This window comes from Misgurnus anguillicaudatus, chromosome 25 (assembly GCF_027580225.2).
Source record: "Misgurnus anguillicaudatus chromosome 25, ASM2758022v2, whole genome shotgun sequence".
Classification (NCBI taxonomy): domain Eukaryota; kingdom Metazoa; phylum Chordata; class Actinopteri; order Cypriniformes; family Cobitidae; genus Misgurnus; species Misgurnus anguillicaudatus.
Genome location: NC_073361.2, coordinates 1,873,932 through 1,892,277, shown reverse-complemented (window position 1 = coordinate 1,892,277; position 18,346 = coordinate 1,873,932). Strand labels below are relative to the sequence as shown.

Below are 18,346 nucleotides of genomic sequence, written 5' to 3'. Positions count from 1 at the left end.
TTTCATGGAAAATATTGATAGACAGAACGTGTAGCCAATGAGATAACGAATCCAACGATCTTTGTGTGACGTTTTATTTCCTGGTGTGGAAACAGCATTTTTAACACTTGGCAACTAGTTTTTGGATATTTTAATACAACATATTCACATATTGTGCCTTTAAGCCTAAAAATCCACGCATGATAGTGTTTGATAACATATTTCATGAATGTATCAATGCATAATTGAAACTCATGAACAATTTCTGACACATCAAATTTGTATACTTCTTTTTGTAAGGACATTTACTGTTCTGATTTGTCTATGAACATGGTAACATGAACTTAAACATCTTGAAGTTGTGTGTTCCCATATTGGATTGTTTACAGTCACTGATGATCAGGTCACCAAAAACTACCAACTCTCATTAAAAATGTACTTACAACTTACAAAATTAAAGTCTTTAAGAGTGATGCTTTCCTGAGGGTGATGCTTTCCTTAATGCCACAAATAATTTGCTTTTATTAGTCTTTATTATGACCACAACAGCACTTTTACCAATCAGTACTAGTATACAGAGCCAAAGTTCAATCCTCTTGGGTGGCAGGAGTTCAGTAGAGGCAGACAGTCTGAGGAAAGGGATCACAGGCACACAGTGCTTGATGTAATGAAAGAGAGATGGTCATGATGATGGCTCTATGTTTTGAATGAACAGCTGGAAAAATCAGTTCCTGACAGTAAATTACAGCACTGCTGGCATATTTATACACACTGTGGTAGCTTACTGAAACGATTGGTCACTACTAAATGAAACTACACAAAATTATGTGAGGTACTGCAATGTCTATATGAGGTACTTTAGCAACAAAAACTTTCAATTGATTACACAATGTGGATTGAAACAGACATGTTACGATTAAAGAGTCTACCGTTTATAGTGTTTTGTACACTTACTAAAAAGCTCTGTGATTGTGCCATGGTGCATTGTTGATATCTATATAATACCATGGTACTTTCATATAAACCATGGTACTTAATTATTATTACCATATTTGCACAATGTTATTTACATTTATAAGATATTTTAAAGAATACCATTGTAATGCTATCTTACTTTTCTAACAAATAACAAAAGAAAGGGACTGTTTTCAGACGTTTGTTTGGTCAGACAAACAAATAGTCCCGGTAGGGTTGTGCCAATAGACGATACTATCGGCGATCACCGACAGTCAGTTATATGACTGATAGGCTAGCTTTCACGATGATAGTTGGCATAATAATTTTCAATTATTTCATCATAGTTTTACATTAACATTCTCGCATAGCCTGCACTTGACACAAACGTGCATTGCGTGCTATTCCTCCCATTAGAGAGCTTATGGGCTTCTCCTTGAGCAAGAGAGCATTCATTGTATTGCGCGCAAGTCAGACTCGAATTAATTCCATCATGTTTACGAAGGTTGCGGTCGTGACAGTGTTGCCAGCTGCACTTCAGCTACTGTTTTTTGTCCACCAATCCAGTGACTTGTCATAAAAGAGTAAAAAATGAACAAACAAACAAATAAATAAATAAACTATATATAGGCTGGCGATATGACGATCTTACTATGGGCCATAACGCGCAACACTAATGGGCCGTTTACATTATAATGATAACTATAATGTTAACTATAACAATAACTATTAGCGTCAGCTAGTTCGAAAGAAATATTAGCTTTTATTTTAGCTTTATAAAAGCTTATATTTCTTGCGAACTAGCTGACACTAATAGTTATTGATAATATAGAACTCTCAGGAATGAAGTAGTCAAAATGAATAGAAAGAAGAAAAAATAGTACTTTAAGAAAAGATTAATGAAGCCAAAAATGATGGTAAAAAAACTATGGAACACTTTAAATCAAATAATGGGAAGAAGTAAGCACACAGCTGCTTAATATGTTGAAAATGATGGAGGGTTCATTACAGCTCCAGAGGGAATTGCTAATTATTTTAACAATTATTTTATTAGTAAGTAGGGCTGTATTGAAAAAATCAATTCACCAATTCTGAATCGATTTTCATATTAATTTCTAAAGATCGATCCGTAACTCAGAGGATCGATTTAATAATTAATAATTTAAACGTGCCGCGTCATTTAATTCATGCATGCGTGGAAGGACATTAAAACAACGAACATGGCGGTCAGTAACGTTAAGCAAGCAAGCAAGCAGTGGTTTTGAAAACTGTAATTCAGGTAACAGCTGGAAAAAAATGCTTTTTTTCAAAAACACTTATCTAAATCTCGAAGATCGGATTAGATCGGATCGAATCGAATAATGATAATCGATTCAAGATCTTGAGAATCGGAATCGATTCTTGAAATTTGAATCGAAACCAAGCACTATTAGTAAGGTAGAGAAATTTAGATCTGGTATGAGTCCAAATATCTCAGCATCTTATGATGCAATATTAAGTAAGATAATGAGTGAGAAGAACCATTCTGTCACTTTCTCATTCAGTCAAGTTGACAGAGGTTCTGTTGGAAAAATTCTTGCAGCTCTTTCTGATGGAAAGGCTTATCAGGGTGGCAGCTGATGCTCTGTCCTTTCCCATTGCTCATTTGGTCAATTTAAGTTTGTTGCAGGGCATATTTCCAGAGAAATGGAAGGAGGCTAAAATCATACCACTGCCTAAAAATAAAAGAGCCACATTTACAGGACAAAATAGCCGACCTATCAGTCTATTACCTTTACTCAGTAAAGTCATGGAAAAGATTGCTTTTGAATAAGTTTATACATTTTTTTTCTAATAGGCTGATCCGTAAGTACCAGCATGCATATCGTGAGGGTCACTCCACAGAGGGTACTGCTTTTACTCATATGACCGACAACTGGTTAGAAGAAATTGATGCAAACAGATTAGTAGGAGCGGTGATGTTGGAATTCAGTGCAGCGTTTGACCTGATAGATCATAAAATACTGCTTCAAAAATTAGAACGTTATGGTTTTACATCTTCTTCTCTGTCATGGATGGACAGTTACCTATTCAATAGGAAACAGCGGGTGTTCTTTAATGGTCAATATTCATCTACTAAGACAATACATTGTGGTGTGCCCCAGGGTAGCTGCCTTGGGCCTTTGCTATACTTGATCTTTACAAATGATTGACCTTTTATCGTGAAACATTCAACTGTTGTTATGTATGCAGATGATTCCACACTGTACTGTTCTGCAAAAAAATCCTCATAATGTTTCAAATCTAAATCATGATTTGCAGAATATAAGTAAGTGTGTAAAAGAAAACAAATTTGTTTTAAATGTAGACAAATCAACATCTATGCTTTTCTGGTAAGTCAATGGGCTGCAGCTAAGACAATTGATGCAAGCCAGGTTACTGAGCGACACCTTGGATTCTTACTTGTCTTGGTCAGCTCATATTGATGGAATGATAGCTAAAATGGGAAAGGGTATTGCAATGTCCAGAAAATGTATGTCATATATTCCTATGTCCATTGCTAGACAGGTGGTCCAGTCTCTTGTTTTGTGCCATTTAGAAAACTGTCCAATTATATGGTCGTCTACATCACTGAAACATCTTCGTAAGCTTCAAGTGGCACAAAATAGGGCGGCGAGGACTGTCCTCCAGTGCTCTTTTAAGACTAACGTGGCCCTGATGCATAAATGCCTTTCCTGGCTCACAGTTGACGACAAAATTAAATTACGATTAATTTTAATATTGTGGAATGCAGTATTTATGAAACAGCCACAGTTTCTCTCTGAGCAGCTTGTTTTTGTAGGAAGTGGACACCTATATGCCACCAGGCAGGCACTAGCTGGTGATATAAAACTTCCGCTTCCCAGGACAAATTTTCTGAAAAAACTATTATGTATTGAATTTCACAGCAACTGCATCATTTCTGGATACCTAAGGTAATTTAATTGTTAGGGACCTCGGCAATGAGCTTCTCCACTGTCATTTTAAGCGCAAGTGCACTTAAAATTTAAATAGATTTGATTGACTGTCAGTGGTTTATCGTTTATCAGGTTGGGGGAAAAAACGCTCAGAAAGTGATCTTAATAATATCGTTCATTATATCTTTATCATTATAGTTGTGGTGTGAACTCTGCTATTTTCTTTAATATAAAATGATTATTAAAACTATATTTTTTATAGTTATTGTTATAATGTAAACAGCCCTCAAGTCCCGTGCCACTCAAACAATCAGACAGCATTTCTGTTTGGTCACCTCAGCTTCAGCAAAGAAGCACACCCAACTGGACAACATAATGCACAACAATACTTACCAAATCTGCGGCAAAAGACCCCCATGACAGAGCTCTCCTCCACCACCCTGAGGTCCGCCAGTAGGGCCAGTTCCAAACCTCCTGCCACGGCAAACCCACTAACTGCTGCAATCAAGGGTTTAGAGAGCCTCAGACGGGACGGACCCTACCATAAACAACACACAACTCCTTATTTTTATCAGATCACATAACCTTTTTATCCAATCTTTACACTCACTATTAAACAGACTTTATTTCATATTAGCCTCACTATAAGTAGCTTTCACAGCTGTTTATTTCTTATCCTGTAAGTTCTCATCGCACTGTGCAAATACTCTTGCTTTCATAAAGCCGTGACTTCTACTGACGATTCTTATTAATGTGCCTTCACTGTTTTAGTAATCTCCAATCATGATCATTCAAACATTTTTCCGACCTCATTGCTTCTGCAAAGTTTGAGGTTTACCACAGTGTTTCCAGCTTTTAATAATTTATTGCACAGTTCCTAACCCAATTCTAGTGATTTCAGCAATCTCTCTGGTTGCTTTCCTGTCTTTGCATGCCAATATTTTGCCCATTTTAAAACGCAGCAATGTCTTTTTCATGACCACAGGATTTGCTTTTCAACTTGAGTGTTTAAGAAACTGCTTTAGTTTGGGTCAAACAATATTTGTCAGCTGAAAATGTATGTGTGCCTCATACATTTTGAAAAGTGAAGCTGTTGGCTCTTTGATCGCCCCCTGGTGCCTGCCTGCAGTACAAATCATAAACCCCGCCCTCTCCATGCAAATGAATGGGACTTGGATCTATATAAAAAAATGATTTACATTTCCAATAAAATTTTCCGAAAGATGGTATTGGTCCTTTTTAGGTAGTTGTTACCACACTGATATATGTTCAATTGTTCATTTTTGTGATAAGTTTCATTTTAGCTAGTGATTTAATGCTATAGAAATGGGGCATGACGTTATGATTGGCGTTGTTTAATTGGACAGGCAAGCATTTGGGCAAAAGTTTGATACTGCAGCTCTGCCTCTAGCTCCACGGACGATTTCTTCTGGACATGCCCTGACTCCAAACTGACATTTTAACCTAACATGGCAGTGCCAATGGTTGTACATTTTTTGCTTCAATTCATTACAATAGAAGGAAACGACGTTGCGTCGTCCATCTTTTTTTACAGTCTATGGCTGAAACATATTCATATTTTATTAATCACTGCAATAATGATCTAACCATAGACTCTGAAGTAAGACTGAAAAGTTTAATACTTTCATGTTAAATTCAATAAGCAACTTTTTTGTTTACAGTACTTCAAATTTGGTTCTATAGACCTTTTGCGTGTTTGCAAACAGAGATGACGTTTTTTGTGGGCGGAGCCCAACTGGTGGAAGAAAGTGAATGCTTCTCAATAGCTGTGTGAAGTGTTTTAGCGTTAAACTGTGATTTTTATGGATACGGTGTTCTGTAGAAGTCTGTTTCCCCTATATTTCTCTTAAGTGTAATTTTTCTTATAACGTTTTCACCAAGTTACGTTTATTTTTTAAATAAATTAAAAGTTTAAATGGCTTGGCTACTAATTGTGTGCAGGTATGTAATGTATATGTATTGTTCTTTATTTGGTAAATCAATTATTTTTACAGTATGAATCGCTGACGTATTTATAAGAGCAATACTATCATGTATTCTGTATAATATCATTTATTAAATATTTCATCATCTTCCTGTTTTCAATTTCTTCCTTATATTTATAGCCAACGTGTTTGTTCTAAAACTATTGTTTACATACAAATTAACTCTTTCGCCGCCATTGACGACATATCTCGTCAATCAAGATAAATGCTTCCCCGCCAATGATGAGTATTTCCGTCTTTCCACATTACCGCTATTATCCACCAGGTGGCACCCTTCCGCAACTTTTTAAACCCGGAAGTATTGCCCTATGGCAAGCAGCTGCATGTCCGTGTCTGTTTTAAAGATCGCTCTGAAAGGGATCTCTATGAAAAGTCACAAAAATGGAATTATCTCTGCTTTTTGCTCAAAATGTGGTGTTTTTGCAGAAACCTACCCATATTCAAAAGCTGATTACAAAAGAACTACTGAAGGTAGGATGAAACATTTTTTTTGTTTGAAAGCAGAGGGTCTGTTCTTTCATTTGCTATATTGTATGTTTATATATTTAAAGAAGAACATTTTCTGGAAGGCATTAAACTTTTGTGAAAATCATGAAAAACGCTGGCGCTGGCTGGCAATTTTTTTTTAAATGCTGGCGGCGAAAGAGTTAATTTGTATAGGCCTGTTTATATATTATTAACACTTTACATTGTGTGTGTGCGATGTTTATATATTTAATAGTAAACATCATAATTTGGAACAAACAGAAAGAAGACATACGCTAAGATATAAGGTAAAAAGAAGTAAAAGAAAATGAAAAAATACAAAAACTTTAATAAATGGTAATATTATTGATATTATGAACTCATTTAAATCTTTAATCTTTCTAGATAAATTATAAACGTAACGTGATTAAAAGCTATGAGACACACATAGAGGGATCAGACTTCCAGATATCTTCTCTAATTATTTTCTATGAAAAGATTTCCAAATAATTTCATCACTCCAGTCTGTCCAGTTGGGTGCTTATTGCAACCATAAACACCTACGTTTATCTTCAAATGGTGTCTTCGACGACGGTATACTATAAAAATCAAGGTCTACTATAAAAATCAAGGTAATCTATTTTGGCATTCCTATTCTGACACTCAACAGCAAAACAAAACATTTTCTAGTGAGTTATATTGTTCGTTTCACTCGTGTCTCATTCATTTCCACTGTTTTTCTGCCACCACATGCGCGTGTGATGTAACTGTGACGTCGACTCGCAAAAGGTCTATACACACTACTTAGATTTACCGTAAATTAAGTCACAATCCGTATAGTGTGCGAGTTAGGTTGTGGGATGATCTGTGAGTACAGAACTGGATTAATTGGATGAAACAACTGTTGCAATTAATATTAATACTTTTAAGACTCTATGTTGGTTTCTAAGCGTACCATAGGACCAGGACCACGGCAGACATCTTGCTCCAGTTTGAGGGAACCGGCGCTCTGGGCCAACTCCTTCAGATCATAACCAGCACAAAAATTCCCACCTAAAACAAACAATAAAGAACAAGACAGCACATTACTAATATACTCTAAGCATAGTGTGATGTCAGTTATTCCTCAAATATATAGTACACTGTTAAACAAATGCAGCATTTTTAATCAACATATATTTTTGTTACTTTAACTTAACAAATTAACTTCAATTTCAATATTTTATTATAAGTTATGTCAACTATTTACAAGTAAAAACTTGCCACTGTCTGGCCATAACTGCTGTTTTGCAAATGCCTACACAATACACTGAACAAAATTATAAATGCAACACATCTGTTTTTGCCCCCATTTTCTATGAGCTGAACTCAATGGTCTAAGACTTTTTCTATGTACACAAAAGGCCTATTTCTCTTAAATATTGTTCACAAATCTGTCTAAATCTATGTTGGGAGCACACCTTCTTTGCCGAGATAATCCATCCACCTCACAGGTGGCATATCGAGATGCTGATTAGACAGCATGATTATTGCACATACCTGTGAAACATTTCTCAACCAATCAGATTAAAGCATTCATAAAGCTACAGCCAATTCATCTAGAATCTAGATGATCCATTTGTTTCACGTATAAGTTTGATCCTGCTTGAACCCAGCATTGTAACAGCAATTATTCATAATTTCACTGAATTGTGAACATGGACACAATTTTCTTGAAGGCTACCTAATGGAATCTCGAGCAGTAAGTGAGACTGTGTATGGCCTTAAATGGTATTTTAATGTCCTTTTAAATGTCTAAGATACAGTAGTCTAGACATTAACAAAAAACTGAACCTATGGAAAGTCATGTGAAAATAAGGGAGTTCTTGTGTGGCCATTATTACCTCTGGTACTCATTTACTTCTTCAAAGCTAAAGCAATTACAGTAATCACACGTTCTCTATGTTGTCCCCTATTAAATCTACTCTACTGCATTCAGATTTCACCTGCTGATGGTCCTCTGGCTGGGATCCAGTTTCAAAGTGTGGGAGAGAGCAAATCTTTCATTTGACTCATGAAAAAGTCATTTAGAAAAGCTGAGTAAAGAGGCCTGATCCAGGTTGAACAAATTATTTCTATTGAGGGTGTGTAATTTAATGGCCCGGGATAATTATTTTGAATTTGGTAATATTGTCATTGTGAGACTTGACATAACACAGGACTCATGTAGCTGCATACATACAGTAACCTGTATCCAAGCAATGAGAGGACTTTTTAGTCACACATTTAGGGCTCTATCATACACCCGGCACAATGCAGTGCGACGCAAGTGTATTTTACTAGTTTTCAACCCTGCCCAATTATCATTTTCATGTTTAGCGCCATGTTGTTTAAATAGCATTTGCATTTGCGCCCACTTTTGTGGCCATGGGTGTTCTGGTCTGAAAACGAGGTGTGTTCAGGTGCATTGTTGGCGCGTTGCTATTTTGAGGCAACTAAAATAGACTACACCATTGACCAACAAAAACCTGCTCTAAAGTCAATGGTGCAATATGTTTTTTGTTATTTAAAGAGCGCAGTAAATTATGCACCTATAAACGGGACGACAACGCGAGTTTGCTTATCACACACATGGATGCGCAGCAGCACAAAAACGCTTTCAAATATGAACGATTAAAGGATTGAATGTAAAAGATTATTATTGAGTCTCTTGGACATAAATGAGGACTAATTATGAGTAGGGCTGCACAATAAATCGCATGTTTTTGTCACGCACATCTCGTCAGTAATGCCGGTTCCTTGATTAGTATTAAATCGCCATCAGCTGTTTTCAGATGGAGCAGCTTTAACTGCACAGAGCCGTAGTTCACTGACAATCGGGGCAATTTTGCATTAATTATCGCGGACGTATCGCCTGCGATATGTATGCGATATGGCCCAAATTGTCAGGGAACTACGGCTCTGTGCAGTTAATGTCGCACCATCTGAAAACAGCTGATGGCGATTTAATACTTATCAAGGAACCGGCATTACTGACGTGATGCGCGTGGTATCGCATGCGATTTATCGTGCAGCCCTAATTATGAGACGTTAGAAGGCGTAAAGAGCTGCTTCACCTGCAGCCTGATAAGTAAATAAATACTTTGCTTTAAACAAATGCATCTATTTAAATGCTACCGTACGGATTTATTGTATATGATGACTCTGTACCTGTGGATATGATGAGATGAGAACCGTTTTTAAGTAATGCTTTTTAAAATCCAATGGCGCTGGGATTTTAAAGCACGTTTGTAAATTCTTTATCTCTTGTTTGTATTTTTAGAGTACAAACCTTTTCTTGCATATTTACTAATTATTTTATGAGATTACAATGATTATGTAGGATGTCAATACATTCACAGCAATTAAAAGCCTGCTATTTGTATTTCTATGACTAAAAGAAAACGGCTTTTAAAGGTTTTAATACAAAAATAACAATTTCAATACAAGTGAAAAACAACACGATTATTTAACATTAATCTTAAGTTGGGGGTCTTCTTCCTCCGCTTAGTTTTTCAGTTTACAAAGTCCTTCATCTAAATAGGGATTAGAAATAGTGCCAGCGCAACTGGCTTTTAAAGGGGATGAGCGCTGAGACTCTCATTGGTTTACTGCACGTTACGCCCAAAACACACCCTTTACTCATTAGGAGAATATGAAGAACCCTTTTCGATCGTGTGCTCGGCACACAAACCATTTTCCCGTCGTTAAATCAGCTAAAGTGGCATCTGCCACACCCATTTAGGCCGTGCGCTGTGCGCTTTAGACAATGCGTTTAGATCGTTAAAATAGGGCCCTCAGTGTGACACAAACATTGCATAAATGGGCTTGATGCTTTCTCTGCTATATATTGCTTAAGAATGCAGTATTGTTTATATTTTTAAACACAGCGACAATAATGTGTCCAAAATCCCCTACTTCCATACAAAATAATATGCAAAAAATCATTAAGGGAAATAAGTCGTATGTCCGAACGTCAGTATGTAAAAACAGTATGTGACAAATACCTGGATGGTTTAATGCTCCTACCCAGATTTCTAAGTATACATAGGTGGACACTTTTCTAGCTTTATACAAAAGTTAGATGGACACTTTTTCCAGCTGCATAGCTGGCAAATTCCTTAAATTAAAAATACAAGAAAACAGGTACCAAGTAATGTATTCCTCACAATTAAATTGTACTTCTTTAACAACACCTGAGCAAATTATTTTTGAGGATGTTGTTGAACACATGTGTTGAACACATTGGTCAAATGACAATAAAAACATGACAGAGCATGCCCCCTATATATGCATACTGCACTCACACATACTATGCAGAATGTAGTGTACTACTAACTGTAGACACTTCTTTAAAATGACTACATACTGTCACAGTACACAATTTTGGACGCAGGACGATTTTTAGCATGTAGGGATGTAAACTGTGGAGTAATCCTAACAGAAACATTATTTACATTTTTGGTGATGTGCATAACCATACCGACTCCATGAAGCACTGCCACTTTAAGGTTGTTGTCTTGATCAAAGGCTGACAGCTCTTCTGTCAATCTGTGAGCTGTCTCCTGATTTACTGCATTACGCACTTCAGGTCTATTAATCCCAATAAGCATCACTACACCCCTCCTCTCAGAAATCACAGTACCACCTGCAGCTGACACAAACAAACAAAAATGGAACCACATTAACATCTGAAATACTAAAGTCAGACAGATAAATAGTTGACAAATGCAAGATACAAAAATACTCATGCATTTGACAATAAACACAAAATGTAACACCCAAGTCACTCGTTTTAAAAGTTATTATAAAATATCAAAATGCAGTGACATTTATTTTTAAATGCACAATTTGCAGCATATGCGCAAAGCACATTGTCTTTTCAAGCAAACTTTTTCAAACCAAGCATTGATATGATAACTAAAAAATTAACTGACTTTTATATAGACAATAAAAATCACATTCTTTACTACAGTTGCATGACATTTTGATATCAAATGCAATGACATTTAGACATTTACAAAACATACTTTTGCTTATCTTCTTGTTCTTTTATATACATTACATAAAATAATTTATATCAAAATATTGAAAATTATTTAATATTTTGTTGTCCAGTAAAATTTATTCAGATACTTTGCATGTAAATATTTTTTTCACCTTTGTATCGGTGTCATGCACGAGATCCAGATCTAGTTGCTTGAAATCCACAACTGACCTGATAACTAGTAAGTTACTTTAGCTAAATCAGGGGCCTATACCATGAAGCTGGTTTAGTTGGTTAGCCAGCTTTGTTTAGGATTAGTTTGTGCAAATCCTGGGTTTTGGGTACCATGAAAATAGCTTTTACCAACAAGGCCTGCACATTGGCTTGGTTTTGTCAACCTGAAACTAGATAGATAGATAGATAGATAGATAGATAGAGGTAGGTAGGTAGGTAGGTAGGTAGGTAGGTAGGTAGGTAGGTAGGTAGGTAGGTAGGTAGGTAGGTAGGTAGGTAGGTAGGTAGGTAGGTAGGTAGGTAGGTAGGTAAATAAATAAGTAAATAAATGATAGGGTTGGTCTACACTGAAAACGAACAGCGGGATGAATGCCACGCGACAAAACAAATCAGTCGTATCTGTTTTAACGTTGATGTGCGGAACATGATCTATAAACATATGATTTATAGCTACACACAACTGTAAATTCGTAGGCCAAAACATATTTATAACTTTCTATTGACACACGAGAAACAAAGTTATTCACCGAGGTGCTAAAGTCCAACATTGAGCTCACATTCGATTGATCCTCAAGTTTGTTGGTTAGCCAACATCTTTTTATTATCTTAACCAAAAGACCGATTTTTGTTCATTTTATTAACCTTTTAAAATAATAATACAAAACCCAAATTAATACACGGAACAATAAGAAAATAATATGAATAATGTATATTATATAACATATATCATGACATACTATATGGTAGTCACAGCCTTAGACAAGCCCACTTTGAAGTTTTTTCTCCACAGTGACTTTTAAATAAGGGAGATTTAATTATTTAAAGACATTTTAATGTTTTTTTTTTTTTTTAAGTTACAAACACCGATGTTAGATGACCTTCATACAAGGACAGTTTAATTACGCACAACCTCAACACGTACATACGCCTGAATAACTTGTAATGTCATACTGCTCCCTGCCGATCAAAACAGTGCACTTTCTTCTTTAAACTTTACCTGAACCCGCGTTTGTTCTTTCATCCTGAGTTGTGGTGCTATACAATGCCTGTGCTTTTATAGCATGTGCATATCTATGGTTTAAACTCATTTGAGAAATCGTTCCTCTGAAGACTTTATTACAAGATATTCTCGCCAAAGCCATTGAAACCGTAAAATAACACTACACTAAAGAACATTCGTTAGCATATCAAAATAAAAGTCCAGAAACGTTCAATCCCAAAATGAGAGCGTTCCAAAATAGTACGAAATGTTTTTTTTATGTAGAAAATACACAACAAAATTCCTCCTGTGTAGTAATTACTCATACTGTGCGAACTTTTTGTAAATTTAATATGTGAAAGCTTGTCAAGAAAACAAAACAATTTATTCTTGGTTAGTACCGTACATTATTTCTAATCATTATTTGAATCACCTTTTATTATAAAATATGAACAACAAAGAATAATTTTGTGTGTCCAAACATGTGTCTGATATTTTATTTGTACTTTTCTTGTAACTTTTATTATGAAAGGAATCTAGCGCCATTCGACCCGGAAGTTCAAGCACACTGTTTACCCAAACCATGTTTCGCGTAGTTTTTCCACGTTTTGGGTTGCATTTGGATTTTCGTGGATTATTCAATGATATTTAGGACTTCAGGCAATGTGCCTTTAAGTTGGTTTGTCAACTTTCACTAAAATCCAAAGAAGTTTGTCTGTTTTAAGGACTAACTGGGCTTGGTTAGTCTGATTGTTTGTTTGTTTGTTGTAAAGACTTTAACTTTTTGTTGTTCATAATGTCTTTAGCTGGAGCTCTTTGGCTCGCTGTGCAAGATGACTTATTCTTAAGTGGGCACAACGACATTGTAGCCACAGACAATAACACGGCACAAGACAAGCATCGCCGTGAGAGCAGCAACATCACATCTGAGACACGCAGTCTCCTGGATCAGTTTGACGATCGCTTTCTGTTGCAGCATTTCCACCTGAGTCGACCGTGTCTGCGGTTCATCATCGATTACATCCACGCACGTTTAAAAAAAGATGCATTTGCACCATCCGACAACCTGACTTCCGTAGAAGCAAAGACTCTTGCCACTATTTCCTTTTACGCACACGGATCTCTACCCAGTATGATCACAGATCGACTGGGAATAGATGTGAATGAGGCCGGAGATGCAGTAAAAAGTCTTACTAAACTGTTATCAGACATGAGCCCTGATTTTATCACTTTTCCCAACAGTTATAATGACCGCATGGGTGCCGCACAAGCCTTTAAAAACGTCAGTGGCATCCCTCATGTAGTAGGTGTTTTGGCGTACTTTCATGTGAAGGTGACCCCACCGCTCGGGAGGGAGCAGTCTTATGTAAATACTCTTAGATATCATTCAGTTATGATGCAGGTGGTATTTGATGTGGACGGGAATATCTTGAGTCTGGAACAGTGTTGTCCCGGAGGAACACCTGAGCACAGTGTTTGGGCAAGCAGTGATATCGGGAAGCAGTTTACCACATTTCAACACGGCCATTCGTGGGTCCTGGGTAAGAATAAGACGATACCACATTCCAACAAGTTTTATGATTCTAAAGTGTGAAATAACAAAGCACTAAATACTCTGCACTATGCAACACGTGATTGAAATGGTGATCATGTAAACTCAAAAAGTATGTTCTGTCATGAATCATAAAATTAGGATTGTATAAATAAAAATGCAAATAGTAGCAAAAGGTCTTATTTGGACTTTACTGTATATGGGTAGTTGACATATAAACCATATGGTGTGACTTATGGATGGCATTAAAACCTCTCATGTTATTTGTAACTCTAACATTTAGATATATGTTTCTAAAGCTATTTGTATATTATGAGGGTTTTTCCCTAAAACAATTGTGTCACCATATGAGGCATTACATGTCAACTACCCATGTACAAACAATACTAGTAGTATTAAAATGATTTAAAAATGACCTTGATATTAGAAACCAGAGGATCAAAACATGTTGGGGAAATTTTTATTTTACACCATGTATCAAATACAAAAGAAATGTAGTAATGTGGCTTTAGCTGTCAGAAAAGCGAATAGAATAGGAAGCCTTTATTGTAAATGTTTTAAAATATTCTCTCTACTTGCCTTCCTTACACAGGTGCCAGAGGTCTCTTCGGCGGTGGACATGTTTTGACCCCTATTATAGCTTCTCGCATCATAACCAACGCCACTAAACGATTTAACAAAGCACACGCTCAGGTATATGGTCTTGTGCAGCATGTCTTTGGTGGTCTGAAAAGTCGTTTCCAGTGCCTGCGTGATATTGGCTCCATTCAGACTCTAAAGTCAGTAGCATGCACCATCAAAGCCTGTTGTGTCTTGCACAACATCTCCAAGAAGTTCTCGGTTCCTTTACCCTTGAATTGTATCATAGAGCCTCTCCATCCACCATCAAAGGAGGTGATGAGTGCAACAGAGCTGCCATATGACTATATGGAAGACATTAAAGATGAGATGGTAAAAATGTGTTTTGGAAATAATAAAGAAGATGATGTCTGAGATGTGATTGGAGAGACAAACAGTGGAGAGATGCAAAGCTGTGAATTGCATCGTCTTAGCAGTTGAATTGGAGCAATTCTTAAGTGATTAATGTTATATCATTTAAATGTTTTTTTTATACAGTCTGTATTTGAGGGTCAGATCATATTGTTTGTTTTTTATGATATTATTTTTATTTCTCCTTGGTCCAATATTACATTCATCTGGTCGGAATGGCTGTGATTGTGTCACACCATCTACCATTTTCACACATTCTTTGTGTAAAGAGATCTTGCTATAATAAAAACATTAAATACAGCTCCAATATCTGTTCAATGTCTCCATGAATCCAAATGTTGTATCAATGAATGCCTCGCAGAACTTTCTTACTGAGGTGACTAACAATACAGTGCAAAATTTCACATTATACAAGCAGCAGATGAGATTTAACAATTAGCATATTTTGTTGTCTCTTAAGTAGCATTTCTGTCAACAAACAGCCCAACTTTAAAGTCAAGCAGTTTTTCATGACTAACACAAAAACCTTTTATGGTTAAATCACATACACATTGCAGAATGAAAGGATTCACTTTAAGTGTGTAATGACCTTCATTGCTAAGCTAAAACAAATCATACTTGCAACATATATAAAATAAACTTTCCTTTTCAATTTTTACAATTTTACCTTGTAAAGGGGTCACCCTCTTAACTTATTACAAAAATAAAACTATATACACAGACATGCAGTTGTTAACGGTCAGTTTAGGTGTAAATGGTAAACTGTTCTAGCTAAACAGACCATAACCAACACTGTTACAAGTGAAGTGTGTCTATCTGATACTTAATTTTTTAATTGACATGTTAAGGCAAAGGTTATGGTAACCTTTAGTGTTTCTTTTTTGTGTGTGAATTGTTTTATTTAGCACAATGCAGTATTGAAATGCTGAATATAGCAATATTTCAACAAGATTAATGCTGCAATACATTTTAAACAGTTACGTTTTATGACTTGGTCTTTGTTTGAAAGACATAAAAAAGCTAACTATACAAACATTTTGTAATGTTATGGTCCTACTTTGTTCACTACATTTGATTAGCTTTATCATATTCCTTTAAAGCCACTGCATTGGCAAAGATTATGTCTGAGTTTTCATAGATTGCGTTTTCATAGATTGACTCTTCCGGCTGAGGAATGTTTTTAGATTGCAGGATATCCATGATGCACTGGTGCAGGAAGACGTACTGAGACTATGAGAGATGAGAAGAGAAATGTTAGTTGAATACAGTGAACTGTGTCAAAAATGCTGAATCATATAAGACAATAATATTTTCCCAGAATAATATCTGTTGATACTTCTTTAAAGCAGTTCTTTTTTTTCCATTTTTACAACAATGCTTATTATTAGTATTGCTCCTGGTGGTGTTTTTTAATTAGCAGCACAATTATTTGATGATTTGACAATCATTTTACAATTTTATTTGATTGCTTAATGTTACTTTTAACGTAAAACACGTAACGTTTGGCTTTCAATTTTATGACTGTGTTGTTATGTTAAAACTTTGAAATCACTCATTCTTTATTTATATTTTTCCATAATATAGAAAAATAGTAAACTCGTCAAAAAGGCCAAATGCAACTTATATGTAAATGCGAATTATACTGTGATTAAATAAATACAATTGTAGTTTTGTAATATAATAATTGAATATGTTGGCACAATTATATTTATTATATAAGATGTTTGTAGTTAAAACTGTAGAATATATAGTTCCTTTAAAGCTCACATAACACATGCTGTTTCTGCTTATCTCATGTTAATCTTGAGCAAACTAGTATTGCATCTAGGGCTGTCACGGTTATGAAATTTGACTGACGGTTAATTGTCTAAGAAATTGTGACGATTAAACGGCTGTTTTGGAGCTTTGGCGATTATGATGATTCATTGTCTGTTTTATTGCTTTGACATTTAATTCTCATACCTTTTTGTTTCTTCATATAATAATTTTCACACATTGTTGCGATTATTTAAATTAAATCTTTTGCAATGTTTACCTGGCAGTGAATCTTAATACATATAACACATATTTAAAATGAAAATTCTTCATAAGAAATAAACACAATAAAGTATCTGAAAAATAACTGAAAATAAAAATGCAATCAAAATAAACTGACTATAGCACAACAGGCCTTAAATAGTAACCAATCCTACTAAGGTCATATTAGTACTGGACCACATGTCTGTAGTGGCTGCAAAAAAATAAATTCCTCACAGATCCTTAAGAATAGCATCCTTCACTTCTCTAAACTTGGAATTGCTGTTTTGGAAATGTATGTTTTACCTGCCAGTTCATCAAAGTTTTTTGACATTAGGTGTTTTTAGAAAGATGTGCAATCATTGTGGTGATCTGAAACCATCGTGATGAGGTCAAACAGTTGCGATGAGACGATTATTTAATCATTGTGACAGCCCTAGTTGCATCCTTCATATATCCAAAGAGTCTTTAGTTTTGTCAGATTTATAAAAGACAGATCAGGCGTACCGATACTTTGCGAAATAATCCAAGGCATACCGCGGGAGGAACAAGTCATGTGCAAGCAACACAAAAACATCCCACTATCTCTTAGTGAATAATCTGAAACCCGCTATTCTGGTTAAAGTGCCCATATGAGGACTTCCATTGTACTCCCGGGACTCATTATGCAACAGATTCAGAATTCGATAAAACTTTTTGAAACTTGTAGGAAAGAGGAGAAGTGTGTTTGGACCAAATACTTCATCACACATCCATGCTTAACATGAGGAATCCAACTCTTTAACTGTGTTAATAGGTCAAAATGTATTAAACACCATTAGACCCCCCAAAGTCTTTTTTATAGAATTGTTTATCAGTTTATACAAAACTGTTTCAAAAATATTTAAATACTACAGAAAATGAAGCTTTGTTAAGCTATTATTCAATCAATCAATACAAATGTATTTGTATAAACACCATCAGTCCCTCACATACTGTTACACATTCAAATAAATGTTTAATACTGTTTTATTCCTGATTAGTTTTAGCATTAAAAATTGAGTTTACCTCAGTTTGAACCATGAGTGGCCGGTTAAGTCTCATTCTCTGTACAAATCCTGCAATGCTCACTGCCTTCTCTCTTTCCAGCTGCTGTAGCAGAACATCAAGGGCGATCAATGTACCCGTCCTGCCCACTCCAGCACTAAAGTTGGGAATATTATCTGCAGTTTATTTTGTGTTTATTTATTC

General features: G+C 35.6%; 3 protein-coding genes across 8 annotated transcripts in view; 1 reads left to right on the top strand and 2 right to left on the bottom strand.

Moving 5' to 3' along the window:
- The window catches only part of LOC129425655 (enoyl-CoA hydratase EchA19), a 33,934-nt gene extending 21,158 nt beyond the window's left edge, over positions 1 to 12,776 (bottom strand). Inside the window, exons 1-4 of one of the 5 annotated variants that reach the window (XM_055181743.2) lie at positions 12,577 to 12,776; positions 10,842 to 11,012; positions 7,296 to 7,393; positions 4,263 to 4,407 (exon numbers count right to left, since the gene is read on the bottom strand). In XM_055181743.2, the coding sequence (XP_055037718.2) occupies positions 4,263 to 4,407; positions 7,296 to 7,393; positions 10,842 to 11,012; positions 12,577 to 12,721 (559 nt within the window). In that variant the 5' untranslated portion in view covers positions 12,722 to 12,776. Of the gene's footprint in view, positions 1 to 4,262; positions 4,408 to 7,295; positions 7,394 to 10,841; positions 11,013 to 12,316; positions 12,466 to 12,576 lie in introns of those variants that run through there. The other 4 variants (XM_055181742.2, XM_055181741.2, XM_055181745.2 and 1 more) reach the window with 4 other exon arrangements.
- A 321-nt stretch (positions 12,777 to 13,097) lies between these two features.
- On the top strand, positions 13,098 to 15,400 carry LOC129425654 (putative nuclease HARBI1). The gene is made up of 2 exons (XM_055181740.2): positions 13,098 to 14,099; positions 14,703 to 15,400. The coding sequence occupies exons 1-2, from the start codon at positions 13,355 to 13,357 to the stop codon at positions 15,101 to 15,103; spliced, it is 1,146 nt and encodes a 381-aa protein (XP_055037715.2). The 5' UTR covers positions 13,098 to 13,354; the 3' UTR covers positions 15,104 to 15,400.
- The window catches only part of LOC129425653 (receptor-type tyrosine-protein phosphatase H), a 29,288-nt gene continuing 25,498 nt past the window's right edge, over positions 14,557 to 18,346 (bottom strand). For both annotated transcript variants that reach the window (XM_073864090.1, XM_073864091.1), the window contains 2 exons: positions 18,164 to 18,299; positions 14,557 to 16,330 (listed from right to left, as the gene is read on the bottom strand). In XM_073864090.1, coding sequence (XP_073720191.1) covers positions 16,166 to 16,330; positions 18,164 to 18,299 — 301 coding nt within the window. In that variant the 3' untranslated portion in view covers positions 14,557 to 16,165. The remainder of the gene's footprint in view (positions 16,331 to 18,163; positions 18,300 to 18,346) is intronic.

Excerpts from the sequence above, each read along its gene's own strand:
- LOC129425654 (XM_055181740.2), top strand. The coding sequence starts at position 13,355 with ATGTCTTTAGCTGGAGCTCTTTGGCTCGCTGTGCAAGATGACTTATTC. Across the intron at positions 14,100-14,702 it reads CGGCCATTCGTGGGTCCTGG|GTGCCAGAGGTCTCTTCGGC; the intron begins GTAAGAATAAGA and ends TTCCTTACACAG.